Raw genomic sequence first — 14,735 nt, forward strand, 5'->3', positions numbered from 1 at the left:
GTTGGGCAACCTGGTTAGCTCCAAGAGGTTTCAACAAAATTAGTCAGAGGTTTCAACAGTAGAGATCAAGATACCAAGACAGTTTGAACAAGAAAAGTGGTTTTCCATTATGTATAGTATCGGGTTACAAAATTCCACTATTTACATGATTATGGCAATCTGCTACCTCGGGGGATCAAATTTATAGGAGTACCCCTCCATCTGTATAAAGTAATCAGTAATGTACCCAGAAATATCGTCTTCAGTGTCAAAGACTGGGTTTTTGTGAGTGTACGCTGTTGGGTACCGATCCCTTATCCACCCGAGCAACCAAGGCAAAACAAAATCCAACAAGTAAAATGGGTAATCGGTTCCTACTACCATGGGATCGTATGATCGGATTGCCATACAGTTTTCATAGTCATTTTTAAGAGACTTGTATCTACAATCATCTACAAGAATAGTGTTGCTGGCATCGTACTTCGGGTGCCTTGCCCACAGCGTCCGTAGCTTCTTCAGGAAAACGGGCTTATCGCCCATGTGTTTGGGCATAACCGGCACCTCCGACATACGGGCCCGCCATATTTCACAGTCCTCTTGGGAGAGAATATCTGCTAATGCCAAAAAATGAGGTTAGAGGTATGCGTAACTTATGTCTTGCAACATTCAAAGCGGGCATGCTTTACCTGCAAAATATTTTTGCCTTCTATGGTTGGGGAAGCACGCGTTCACCATGTGTAACAGTTTTTCCCTTCTACATCAGGACCACAACACTAGGCTGGCTTTCTGTTTAAGCCATAGGATGAACTGCTCCGCATCCGGCCTTACAAGACAAATTACATTCCCTCCGAGATGGACTACCCGTGGCATGTGCTCCTTTGGCAGGCACTCAAGTTCCTCAGGGATTTCGCTACAGCTGGTTAGTAGCACGCCATTAAGATCAAGCACAATCATCCGCCCGCGTCTAGCAGCCACATCAGGCTGCAACAATGTGCTTGCCGATGTCTCGTCTAGCCACCAACTTACTACAGCACCAACAAACATAATGAGTGGGGACAAATACACAGTGCAAACATCATATCTAAAACAGAAAACTGGTCCAAAAACTACGAAATTTGGTACTGTATTGCACAAGTGATAAGGACTATCCGAAATCGCAAGTTCAAGAAGTACCAAATTGGTACTGTAATAGTGGACATACGTGCACCCAAGTTCAACAGTACCAAATTTGGTACTGTAATGCACATATAGTGAGGACAATTGAAACAGTAATGTAACGAAAGGTAACATATCAACACAGAACTAGATAGAGAGAACAGATAAAGCTCAGGGCCAAAAAATCAAGTTGACTCAGTCCTAAAACGCACAAAGTGCGGAATACAATAGATTCTCGCTAGCTACAGTTTGCATGCACGGGATAATTGATCACGGGCGCGATTGCGCTTCTTTCTCTGCAAACAAAAAAGTTCCTGCAGGGTCACGGAATCAGGGGAATCACCTCTCCGCTTCGAAACAGCATCGGCAGCAGTAGATTCAATGCCCCCGTCGGTGCTGTCCACAACAGTATCGTTTGCAAGTACTTCTTCATGCTCATCCTCGGCCTCCCTCCGATCTTTGTTGCCTTCCGACCCCTCTTTGACCTCCCCTTCACTCCCCTTTGTGGTTTCCACCCCCTCCCCAACACCCCCCTTTGTGGGTTCTTCCTCTCCCTTCTTGGCCGTTGCTTCATCGAGCTTTGTGTTGGCAGCATCCTGGCTTTCCTCCGCATCCAGCTCCACAACAACAGGGACTTTACCTTCCTCCTTGTCCTTGGTCTTTTTACCATCTCTGGCCTCCTCCTCAATTTTACTTTCGTTGTCACCTGTCTTTTTATCATCTCTGGCCTCCTCCTCACTTTTACTTTCGTTGTCACCTGTTGCCTCACATCTTTGTCCCGTCACATTGTCTTTCCCTACAGAATTACCTTGCTTCAGATCGTGGAGAACATCTGATATCTCCCTTGTCACCTCATCCACGTCCCATATTCGACTTGCAGCCAACTTTGTGGCGTGCTGGTCAGCAACTGCAGCATCCTGCTCCTCTGCAAACACAAAGAAAGACAGCACATACTTACTTGTATGAAAACCTCACTGAGTTGCAAGTGCGCATATGTATTCAAAAATGTACACATACTTACTCTTGACAACTTGAAGCCCACTGGCCCAGGACTTTGCCAAATCAGAGATTACCATATTACAACCCGGCTTGACACACTGATCCCTGCTTTGTAACAGAGCACTGAAGCACAAGGGATGATACTGGTGTCGGCACTCTAGCATGAAGGTTCCGACTACATGTGCGCACTCCAAGGGCTCACCGCATGCAACACACATACCAAACACCGGGATCACATTTACCGAATCATTAACCTGGGGCCTAGGATATAGTAGGAACCTCTTCCCAAGCCTCATATCAGACAATATCTCCTTCACAAATAGGGTATGCTCTTGACCTTCCTTCCATTTTTTCTCCAGAGTGTCATACTCAGCCTGTTGACAACCAGCGGTCCCAATTAGTTTCAAAAACTACCAAGAAGTCATACCGAGACTGGTACTTCTAAGTATTGTACTACGAAACAGAGTCCAAACTACCAAAACCACCAAAACTACCAAAAACTACCAAACTCGGGAATCATATAGTACCAAAAACATATAAATACCCTCAATGCAGAACTAAACTACCCAAACCTTATCAAAACTACCAAAAGCCACTTTTTGCAGCACTTTCAAATAGTACCTAAAAGTACCAAAACTACCAAAAGCCACTTTTTGAAGCACTTTCAAATAGTACCAAAACTACCAAAATCAAACTACCAAACAAGCTTTTTGCATCACTCTCAAATAGTACCTAAAAGTACCCAAAACTACCAAAATAAAACTACCAAACAAGGTTTTTGCAGCACTTTCAAATAGTACTTCAAAGTACCTAAAACTACCAAAATCAAACTACCAAACAAGCTTTTTGCAGCACTTTCAAATAGTACCTAAAAGTACCAAAACTACCAAAACTATCAAAATTGAACTACCAAATCCACTTTTTGCAGCACTTTCAAATAGTACCTAAAAGTACCAAAACTACCAAATCAAACTACAAAAGCCACTTTTTGCAGCACTTTCAAATAGTACCTAAAAGTACCAAAAGTACCAAAACTCCCAAAATCAAACTTTCAAATAGTACCAAAACAACCAAAACTACCAAGACTACCAAAGAAACACTTTTTGCAGCACTTTCAAAAACTACCAAAACTACCAAAATCAAACTACCAATTACAGTTTTGCAGCACTTTCAAATAATACCTAAAAGTACCAAAACTAGCAAAACTACCAAAGCTATCAGAATAAAACTACCATAACACCTTTTGTAGCACTTTCAGAAAGTACCTTAAAGTACCAAAACTTCTTCATAGTACCAGAAATACCAAACCATGAGACAGAAGGAAACCATAAACTACCTAGAATAAAAACAGTTCTACCATGAGTACCTAATACTACCAATCCCACCAAACCAAGCATAAACAGTTCTATCAAAGGTACCTAACACCTTTTGTAGCACTTTCAGAAAGTACCTTAAAGTACCAAAACTTCTTCATAGTACCAGAAATACCAAACCATGAGACAGAAGGAAACCATAAACTACCTAGAATAAAAACAGTTCTTCCATGAGTACCTAATACTACCAATCCCACCAAACCAAGCATAAACAGTTCTATCAAAGGTACCTAACACTACCAATCCCACCAAACCAAGCATTAACAGTTCTACCAAAGTTACCTAACACTACCAATCCAACCAAACCAAGCATAAACAGTTCTACCAAAAACTCCCAAAACTACCAGCACCTGTTGCTCTAGAATCTCCTTGTCGAGCAATGACGTATCTTCATTGATTCCGTATCGACGTAGCATCCTTCGACTGGCAGCCAAACCAGCTTCTATCACATTGATTTCTGCGTCATCGCCAATGTTGGCCTCTCTCAATGTTTCCAGTTGGGTCTCATATTCCTTGATGTCGTCCATAATTTGCTTGACAAGTTTATTGGAACCCTCTGCCCTTAAGAGTGTTTCCTTCTTCTGCTTCAGAGACATTGTCAGCTCTTTCAGCCTATCGGCTACCCCGACACATGTCCGAGGGACTCTCCCAACCATAGCTTCAAGGTCCGCAATATAATCAGGTGTCTTCTCCTCATGACGCTGTGGGGGGACTTTCTGTGTAGGGAGCATACTACCGACTAGCGTAAGTCGGGGCTTCTTGGTATTTGACGGGTGGCCTCCTTGGGACGCACCATTTGCCTTTCGCCAATTCTCAACCTTCTTTTCCAAGCCTCCTGGTCGGGAGGAGCACATGTTGAGTACACTCTCACCAAACCTGGCCCATGCAACCCTATGGCCCGCAGGGTCCTTTGTGGCTGCATGACACTTCTCATATGCAAAACAGCAGGAAAATTTTGTAGTGATCTCCTCACATGATGGTGGGGCTTGGTACACCTTATGGAACAGGAACCTTCATTCATCCTGAAGCCGTGGCTGCACGTGATTTAAGTAAATCTTTGTCTTCTTCTGGCTGGAATGCCTGAATACAGTGAGCCACTGGTCATCGGGGATGTCATCTTCTGTAAGATCCTTTGGCAGCACCCCCTCCATGCTCAAACCATACTCATCATGAAGCTCTTGTGCTGTATAGCAGAACTTTGTCAAGATAGGGTACTCCTCCATCTTGTTTTTTCTTGCGATGTGGAAACAACACGCAAGTAAAGACATGCCCTCATTATATGCCTCATTTCAGTTGTGCAAAACAAAACACATGGAATGAAATGAATGTATGTCATTCAGGTGACAATTGCAAAATTCAGTTGTGTACAAAGCCAATTTTGGTTGTGGTTAGTATCAAATTTGGTACTAACCAAATTTGGTTATGCTGACATCCCTACTAAGCTTCAACTTTGTGCTATGCTCATGCACAACATATACTGATTTTTGCACTTGCATGCATGCAAGTTAGCAATCTAAAGAGCAGCTTATACATGTAACTTTGTAACTTTCCTAAACCCTAAATTCCTAAGAAGATCCCAAACATGCACATGTACTTGCTGCATGCAAAAAAAGCAAATGCAGACCTCATCAGATAAAAGACATGCAGAAGCTTGCATGCATGGAAAAGAAAATGGTAAATCACCAGAAAACGCACAGCTCTCATAGCACCTACCTTTAGATGTTGTAGATGACCGTGGAGTCTCATCATCGGCAAAAAGAGGCCCAGGCTTAAATGAAATCTCCATGGACACAGCAGGTTTCTCCCTCTCCACAAAGGAGGCCCCCTTGCTAGCCCTTGTATTTGGGGTGTCGATGTTCCGAGGGGATTTTGCATCCATTGTCCTCTTCTTCTTTTTCCCATTGTCCGGTGACGCTTTGGCTGCTGATTTCCTCGCTGGCATCCTCATCTTCCTGATTGTGAGTAGCCAGGGAGCTTGTTACCTGCAACTGTAGTGGTTTGCAGAAGGCGATGTAGTAAGAGAGCAAGGCGGAAGCTGGAAAATGTGTTGAGCAACTGTGCCACTCACAAACGCAGTCTGTGATGGGACTTTTGGCACGGTTTCAAAACACCACTCCCATTACTTATTGCCCCACCCACGTTTTCTTTCACGGAAAGTTTAAATCATACAAATTTCCCTCCTACCATTCTTTAACATAGATGAAAAAAAGGTTCCCTCCAAAGTGTGGACATATGTAGAAGTACCAACCAGGTAGAAGCAAAATAGGTCCTTTTTTTGTACCACCAAACCATGCTTTCACCCAAAAAGCAAAGTGCCACAATGTAAAATCTTAAGCTGGAAGAGAAATCTCAGCTTGATTTGGTACTCCACTCACATGTATCACCTATGGTACTAGAGCCCTAGAGGTTCCCAGTGTGGGTGCTTTCCTTGAAAAGCAAAAAACCCAAGGCATACAAAATAAGCACACACATCAAAATTGAAACAATGTGAAAAGACTTTGGGGGGTCAAAGAAAAGAAAATAAATCAGGCAATGATTTCATGAGCAATTCCTTTTATCGTAGCTTAACTACAAGGTCTTGTAGGTATAGCCTATAGCCAGCCCTCGGACATGAAATACTTGGCTCTCACGATTAAACAACTAAATTGATCAGAGAAAATTGAGAAGCTTACCCATGGTATTGATAGTCGATCTTTAGTGCCTTTCGACCGTTAAATTAGCAACCCCAAACTTGTTTAGTTTTTTACCTTCCCAATTGTTTATGCGTTTGATTATATTACAATTTAATGTTTATTGCTGACAAATGGTTTAAAATTCTGTTACCAATCAAATTGTCTATCTACAACTGCATATGCTTTTTAATTGTATATGAGAATGCAATCACTATGCCAATGTTGTTTGATTTTGTAGTGACTCAAGGAGGCTAAGGACATTCATCTCAAATGCTCTTCCACCTCAATGAACAAGCTTCAACTCAATAGCTTCCGAGGATGGAATCTACATTAGGAAGGGGGGCATGTTAACCCTCATGCACATTCCCATCACCTAAGATGGACGTCGTATTATTTATTTGTAGAGTTAGGTACCGGGCTTGTCGGTCCAATAGGAAAAGGGTAAGAGTGATCACCGATGAGAGGCGCACTCGAACATGAACATTCAAGGGTTAGTTGGCTAAGTATTGGTGCCCAAGTGTGAATGGGGCGAGCTAATATAAAAGTCACCTAAACCTAAAAATCACTCATTCTCTCATTTGTGCAATTGAAGAGTGCCCTTGCTCCATCTCCATCTTCTTCTTCTTCATCTCCTTGTGTCTGTATGTATGTGAGAGACAGAGAGAGAGAGAGAATGTGATCGAGCATTCCGACGACGGCATGACAGCGGCGAAGCGGTTGAGCGTGGCGCAGCGGCGGCTCCTTCTTCTTTGCAACGAGGAATCCTCCACGACAACAAGCATAGAGCAGTGAGTGACACACCATCGCCATCTTTGAGCTTACTGGTTTAAGCTACTTGTGTGCTTGGAGCCATTTGTGGCTCACACACAATGTATAGGCAACACGTGCGACAGACGCGCACATCCATGTTTCCACTTTGCTTGGGAACGATGGTGCAGCCAAAGTGTGTCCACTCTAGAAGGTGGCATGGGTAGATGTATGCAGGCAAGCAAAGGCATGGCAAGGGGCTGGAGCAGCTAGGAAAATCATGGGATGGCAGGTAGCAGCGGAATTGTATGCATAATGCAGCTTATAGGCCAAGGAGGGCTCCATAATGAGCTAATTTGGGTAGCAGGTGAAGGAGATGCAAAGTGCGGCTTTTGGATCCAGGAATGAAGAGCTGGAAGTGTTGAAGGAATAGGTTCAGACGGTTCATCAAACCGAGCTACGGAGCCCAAGTTATTGAAGGTTGAAGTTTTAGTGGTTTGCAGATTCTTGCTAGACAGAGCGGCTGAAGACAAGTAATCCAAGTGGAAATCGAGGTACAAGTATGTAGAGCTCAATGCATGGAGCCTACTTGTCTTTTCAGATTGCGAATCGGAGCCATGGTTTGCAAGATATGATCAATTGAAGTTTTTCCGGGGGTCGGGTCTAAGCCCACTTGGTCGCATTGGAGAATGTCCCATCTGGTATCTTTTGAGCACCGACGAAGTTCTAGAGCAGGGTGTGCATCATACGGAGCTAGCAGGAAGTGATTGCATGTCAAACGGAGCCCGGAGCGGAGAGATATGGCAGCTGGAAGATTGGGTGCCTTTGTCCAAAGTTGGTTGTAGATGCTTTGATCGATTTTTGCACCCTCAATATGGGGTATTGGGAAATCCCAAAATGCGGTTGGAGCCGGGCATCTTCAAGTCGACACGGTGAGCTTGCGGCCATATTTTACAGCTCGGCAAATGGACCATCAGGGACCAATGAGCAGGCAGGGCAAGAAAGGGGAAACAAAGTTGGTTTTAAAAAAAAGAAGAAGGTGGTTTTCCAAAGCCTTGAAGACTTGAGCTTCATGGGACGCCACATGGCCGAGTAGGTATCCCACATGCGTAGTGAACAGGGGGGGTGGCACGGTATATAAGCTGGGCCGTGAGGTCTTTTGGTATCACAAGAGGGGAGAGAGAGGGGATCTCCCTCCCATGGCGATGGAGTGTGGGCACAGGCGCTGCGCGCGCGGACTTGACGGCGCTGCGTGGCGTTTGGTGGCGGTTTTGGTGGTGTGTTGGTGGAGCAGAGGCGGTGGCGTGCCCACGGGCGCCCGCGTGAGGTGGAATTTCACAGTGATGATGTGGCAGTTAAGGGCCAGTGCCCACGCCCACTAAGGGTCCAAATTTTTGAGGAAAGGGGTGTACCCCCCCCCCCCCAATAGCGACATCGCTATTGCTCAAGGAGGGAAGGGGTCTCGCTGCAGAGAGGTGAGAGGTGTGCCGACAGGGGCAGTTAAAGGGCAACGCAAGGACACTCAAAGGCCCAAGGGGAACTTCGGGCGGCCAAATGGAAGGGACAAAGAACCAAGGTGTACACCATGCAAATGTTCCAAAAATCAAATATGCCAAGTGTTGGCAATGCAAACAAATTCTAAAAGAAGCTCTAAGTGAAGGCCACGGGAGGAGAAACTCATCCATTTTTCTTTTTTGGACCTCCTAGAGGCACCCCTATAAAAGGATGTAACTGCGAAAATTTGAGGGCTTTTTTTGCCCGAGTAGGTGATTGGAAGTTCGAAGCTTGTGTGGTGCCAAGCTTGCCATTGAAGCTACATACTTGATTGTTCTACTCCCCTATGCAATAATACCACTTTATTGCCCCTATCTCTTGTATTGCTTCTCCCCATTCCCCTCCTTTTCTCTCGTTCTTCGTGTATTGGCCATTGCTTGCAGAGGGTTTACCTGCAGCTTGAAAGGTACTACCAAGAGGGCAGATTAGGAGTGTTTTGTGAGTCGGAAAGGGTGAGTTGAGCAGTGTGGCTGCATTTGTGTTGCGGGGTGTTTTTTGCAAGGTGTGAGATAGTTGTTTTGTATGCTAAAGTGGAGTTGTTAGTGCAAATTAGCCAATTTGAAGGTGTTATTTGAGAGGTTAGGGGTGTTGTGGAACCCCTGTGCTATAGAGAGACAAATATTTTGTGTGCTGGGTGTATTCCCTATTCCCCCTCTCCATCTTCTGGTGCCCCCACTGAGGAGTTGTCTGATGCTCCAATTTGCGGTTGAAAGTGGTGTTTTTAGTCGACAAAGCGGCTGGCTGATGGTCGAGATGTTTGATGGTCGAGTTTGAAGCTGACAGAGATGGTGGAGCCAGGTTTTGGCCCCATATTTACGAGCGTCGAAGATCCCGAGGATTGGTTAGCAGATTTTGAATTATGGCTACTGTCGATGCGTATGTCGACGGATGCAAAAAGGTTACAGACGGTGCCTCTATTGATGCGAGGACGAGCCAAATGGTTTAAAGAGGAGTGATCAAGAATTATGACAAAGGTTGTAGAGTCAGTTTCTAGAGCGGTTTCGAGAGGTGATCACAGCGGAAAAAGCTGGTGCAAAGCTGAAGGCAGTACACCAGGATGTAAGTAAAGATTTCTCTATTTTCATTGAGCAGTTTGAAGCTTGTTGGAAACATTTGGAGATTGCTACTGGGGTCAAAAGCAATCAATCTTTGAAGCTGTCAAAGCTGTTAGAGTGCTTGCATCCAAGGATTAGAGAAAAGGTTGAAGATGGTGCAGATACCTATGAAGACATGGTCTATCTGGAAAAGATAAAGAGCAGAAAGGTGAAGCAGAAGTTGGAGTTGGGAGTGCTAAAGCCAACAAATTATATGCCTGTTGCCGAGGTAGTGGAGTGCTCTTAGGTCCAACCAAAGGTGATTCCAATTGTTCAAAATGCAGAGCCTGTAAAGGTAAGACCTACTATTCGTTATGTTCCTTGGAGGTTTTCGGTTTGTGATGTGCATGTGCCGAGGGTGGAAGAGCTTGGCAACGAGGAGAAGCTCTATGTCGAGGTAAACCAAGATGCAAAAGTGGTAGCAGATGTGGAGGTTCCGGTACGGATTGAAGAGGTAAAGCATGTTCTTGTGGAGAGTTTGCATGAAAAGGTGGCAGAATGCAATCGAGATGCAGATACCAAGGGTTCGGAAGCTGATGAAGAAAGTTTTCAAAGCGGTGAAGATGGTCAAGCTTTTGTGGAGCGGCAAGTGGATGCAGATGCTGATACGGAGTCGGTACATGATGCCGATGCCGATGATGATACAAGCTCGATTAGCTGGGAGACAAGCGAGGAGAATAGTGCCGATGAGTCCACATCCTATGACGAAGAGACGGAATCTGATGAACCTAAACTGGTAAAGGTAAAGCTGCCCTCTCATATGTTTGATGATATGGTAATAGCCCATACGCAAGAAGAGTAGGGAACAGAGCAAGTTGAGATGCTTGATGAAAGCCAAGTGGTGCGGTCTAGACCTACAGCTGATGATATGCAAGTGAAGGTAGTGTGTGGTGCCATGCTAATGGCTGTGCTGATGAAAGTAGCGATAGAATGTGCCATGGAGAACGAGTTTCTCTCTTACAAAGAAGAGCATGATGCAGCGGTAGAAGAGGTGCTTAACGAACGGGTAATTGAAGCTGAAAAGCAAAAGGTGCTGGTCAACCTTGAAGGGCCGGTTGACAAGGAAGGGCTCGATGACGTTGGAATTGAGTGTGCTGACAAAGATGAGGTTGTGATGCCAAAGATGGAGGAGATTCCGATGCAGCAGATATGTCCAAGGGTGGAGAAAGGAGAATTTCAAGCAATGGATTTGTTTCCAGTGAAGGTATGTAAGCTATGGTTGATGCATATGGTGGTAGATACAGCTCTATGGAGGCTGGTTCAGCAGGTGCAGGGGTATATGCTCAAGGCCTCCACTTTATTTGGTTGGGAGGGAGGGTCAGACATGTGTTGGAGCTTGGTGTCAGGTACCTGTTTTTTTGAGGATGATATGCTTGGTGCTGCTTGGTATGGAGTAGCCAGGTTGCAAAGGAATGCATGGAGTGTAGAAGGTAAGTTATGGTCAGCCTACACACATGAGGATCTAGGTGTTGGGGTACAACACTATGTTGAGCAGTACAGATGGCTGGAAGACATCAAAGGCAGGTGTTTGATCCAGTTGGAAGCTATGTGATGAAGGGGGTGGGGCAACCCACTTGAAGGTTTGGCAGTAGGATGCAATAAAACTATGTACATATGGTTATAGTTTTCTCATAGTGTGTGCCAGGTTTTGCAGTTAGTAGTGGAATAAAGCTTTTATGTGGTTTAAATGCTCAAAGGGAGGTGGGCAATGATGGTGTAGCCAAAGTGTGTCAACTCTAGAAGGTGGCATGTGCAGATGTATGCATGCAAGCAGAGGCATGGCAAGGGGCTAGAGCAGCTAGGAAAATCATGGGATGGTAGGTAGCAGTGGAATTGTATGCATAATGAGGCTTATAGGCCAAGGAGGGCCCCATAATGAGCTAATTTGGGTAGCAGGTGAAGGAGATGCAAAGTGCAGCGTTTGGTCTAGGAATGAAGAGCTTGAAGTGCTGAAGGAACAGGTCCAGACGGTTCATCAAACCGAGCTACGGAGCCCAAGTTATTGAAGGTTGAAGTTTTAGTGGTTTACAGATTCTTGCTGGACAAGGCGGCTGAAGACAGGTAATCCAAGTGGAAATCGAGGTACAAGTATGTAGAGCTCAATGCATGGAGCCTACCTGTCTTTTCGGATTGCGAATCGGAGCCATGGTTTGCAAGATATGATCAATTGAAGTTTTTGCGGGGGCCGGGTGAGCCCACTTGGCCGCATTGGAGAATGTTCCATCTGGCATCTTTTGAGCACTGACGAAGTTCTAGAGCAGGGTGTGCATCATATGGAGCTATCAGGAAGTGACTGCATGTCAAACGGAGCCCGGAGCGGAGAGCTATGGCAGTTGGAAGATTGGGTGCCTTTGTCCAAAGTTGGTTGCAGATTCTTTGATCGATTTTTGCACCCTCAGTATGGGGTATTGGGAAATCCCAAAATGCGGTTCGAGCCGGGCATCTTCAAGTCGGCACAGTGAGCTTGCGGCCAGATTTTACGGCTCGGCAAATGGACCATCAGGGGCCAATGAGCAGGCAGGGCAAGAAAGGGGAAACAAAGTTGGTTTTTAAAAAAACAAGAAGGTGGTTTTCCAAAGCCTTGAAGGCTTGAGCTTCATGGGACACCACGTGGCCGAGAAGTTATCCCCCATGTGCAGTGAACAGGGGGGGTGGCACGGTATATAAGCTGGGTCGTGAGGTCTTTTGGTATCACAAGAGGGGAGAGAGAGGGGAGCTCCCTCCCATGGCGATGGCGTGTGGGCGCAGGCGCTGCGTGCGTGAACCTGACGGCACTGCGTCGCGTTTGGTGGCGGTTTTGGTGGTGTGTTGGCGGAGCATAGGCGGTGGCGCACCCATGGGCGCCCGCATGAGGTGGAATTTTAGAGTGATGATGTGGCAATTAAGGGCCAGTGCCCACGCCCGCTAAGGGTCCAAATTTTTGAGGAAAGGGGTATACCCCCCCAATACCGACATCGCTATTGCTCAAGGAGGGGAGGGGTCTCGCTGCAGAGAGGTGAGAGGTGATCCCACAAGGGCAGTTAAAGGGCGAGGCCAAGGACACTCAAAGGCCCAAGGGGAACTCCGAGCGGCCAAATGGAAGGGACAAAGAACCAAGGTGTACACCATGCAAATGTTTCCAAAAAACAAATATGCCAAGTGTTGGCAATGCAAACAAATTCTAAAAGAAGCTCTAAGTGAAGGCCGCGGGAGGAGAAACTCATCCATTTTTCTTTTTTGGACCTCCTAGAGGCACCCCTATAAAAGAATGTAAATGCGAAAATTTGAGGTTTTTTTTTGCGTGAGTAGGTGATTGGAAGTTTGAAGCTTGTGTGGTGCCAAGCTTGCCATTGAAGCTGCATACTTGATTGTACTACTCCCCTATGCAATAATACCACTTATTTGCCCCTATCTCTTGTGTTGCTTCTCCCCATTCCCCTCCTTTTCTCTCACTCTTCGTGTATTGGCCATTGCTTGCAGAGGGTTTGCCTGCAGCTTGAAAGGTGTTACCAAGAGGGCAGATTAGGAGTGTTTTGTGAGTCGGAAAGGGTGAGTTGAGCAGTGTGGCTGCATTTGTGTTGCGGGGTGTTTTTTGCAAGGTGTGAGATAGTTGTTTTGTATGATAAAGTGGAGTTGTTAGTGCAAATTAGCCAATTTGAAGGTGTTATTTGAGAGGTTAGGGGTGTTGTGGAATCCCTGGGCTATAGAGAGGCAAATATTTTGTGTGCTGGGTGTGTTCCCTATTCCCCCTCTCCAACGATTGTTGTTGTGCAACGCAATGTGCTTTGGCAATTTTACACGAAGCAAGGCTTCTCCCTTGTGTTGAGATATTGCCCATTGACTTGGAATCAAGGGCATTGGTACACAAGTATGGGGAATCACGGGCATTGGCACTTCACAGCATCCCTACCAATCTAGATTGTGCAAGGCACTTATGGTTTTGAGTGTTACATTTGAGGCCATCACTTTAGCCAAGGGCTTCACACACTAGTAACTCTCGCTATCACACTAGTAACTCTCTCACGGACAAGATAAGTATGGATTGTTTAATGTGCTTTTTGGTTGTTGTCACCACACACCAACATTAAAAGGAACCTAAATTTAGGACTTAATTCACCGGCAAAGTGCCATATTTGCATCATTTTCATACAATCACGACCCCTTGAAGGTAGGTGGGTCAAGATGTGTTTTGTGTTTTTCTGTTACCTCTCTCAATGAGAGAGTAATATCAGACAACTGTGGAATCCTTATAGGATAAGCTTCAAGTCAAGTATAAGATGCACATGAGCACACAGATTGGCTACACACTCTAGTTCCTCAGCCCAGCATGCTCTCCTTCTCTCTCTCTCTTATTTCTCTCGTAGAATAATGAAAACTTTTTAAGAATCTTTTGATACATGTTTTGCTTGTGAGTCATCCTGAGCCAAGATGCTCTAACTCTCAGCTTGAAAATGGCAAGATGCCATCCAAATTAGTCTTCATCGGTTTGTTGATTAAACACTAATTGCCATAAGGGCTATGAGCCACACACACTGGCTAAGAGTCATTGTCAGATCTTGTTAATTTGGATGGTGTCTTGCCATTTCCAATGTAGGGCCCTGGGAACTGCCGTGCTTGAATCCTCTGCCCAACCTCCCTTTTATAGCCTCATGGCCCTAGGATCCCTTCTCCACTGGGCAGCCGGCCCTTGGCTAGGTCCTTGACCTCCAGGGTGGCCCTTGGCCTGACAAACGCACACCAAATGGCAATTGTCTTCATATCTTAGATTTTGAAACACCATGGATTGCCAACATCCATCATGTCAGATAGAGATTCTAGAATGACGAGTAATTTCTAGAAAGGTCTCTTTGAAATTCTAGGTACAAGATTGAATTTCTCTTTGGTCTATCACCCACAAACGGATAGCCAAAGTGAGATAGCCAATCTTATGATTCTTGATCTACTAAAGACTTATGTTACAAAAGTAGATCAACGTTCACAACAGGAAAAGTATTTAGCTATTGTAGAGTATGTGTACAATAATACTATCTATACTTCTACGGGAAAAGCACCTTTTGAAATACTTGAGGAAAGACCTAAAAGTCCCTTGCTACTTAAAGTACATGGGAAGATCTTCGTTATCGATGAGTATAGCTGTTACCTACAAGAAGCTTTTCAAAAGATTAAGGAGGCTATATCCATCT

At 45.1% G+C, this 14,735-nt stretch overlaps 1 protein-coding gene across 1 annotated transcript; it reads right to left on the reverse strand.

Annotated features, from left to right (window-relative positions):
• Positions 1-1,376: 1,376 nt before the first annotated feature.
• On the reverse strand, positions 1,377-2,435 carry LOC147423371 (uncharacterized). Its single transcript, XM_086501684.1, has 2 exons — positions 2,156-2,435; positions 1,377-2,059 (listed from the first exon to the last, which is right to left on the reverse strand). Exons 1-2 carry the CDS (start codon positions 2,427-2,429, stop codon positions 1,377-1,379), a joined length of 957 nt encoding a protein of 318 aa, XP_086357810.1. The 5' UTR covers positions 2,430-2,435.
• Between the last annotated feature and the right edge of the window lie 12,300 nt (positions 2,436-14,735).

This window comes from Adiantum capillus-veneris, chromosome 26 (genome assembly GCF_014529385.1).
Source record: "Adiantum capillus-veneris isolate H3 chromosome 26, ASM1452938v2, whole genome shotgun sequence".
In the NCBI taxonomy this organism is placed as follows: Eukaryota; Viridiplantae; Streptophyta; class Polypodiopsida; order Polypodiales; family Pteridaceae; genus Adiantum; species Adiantum capillus-veneris.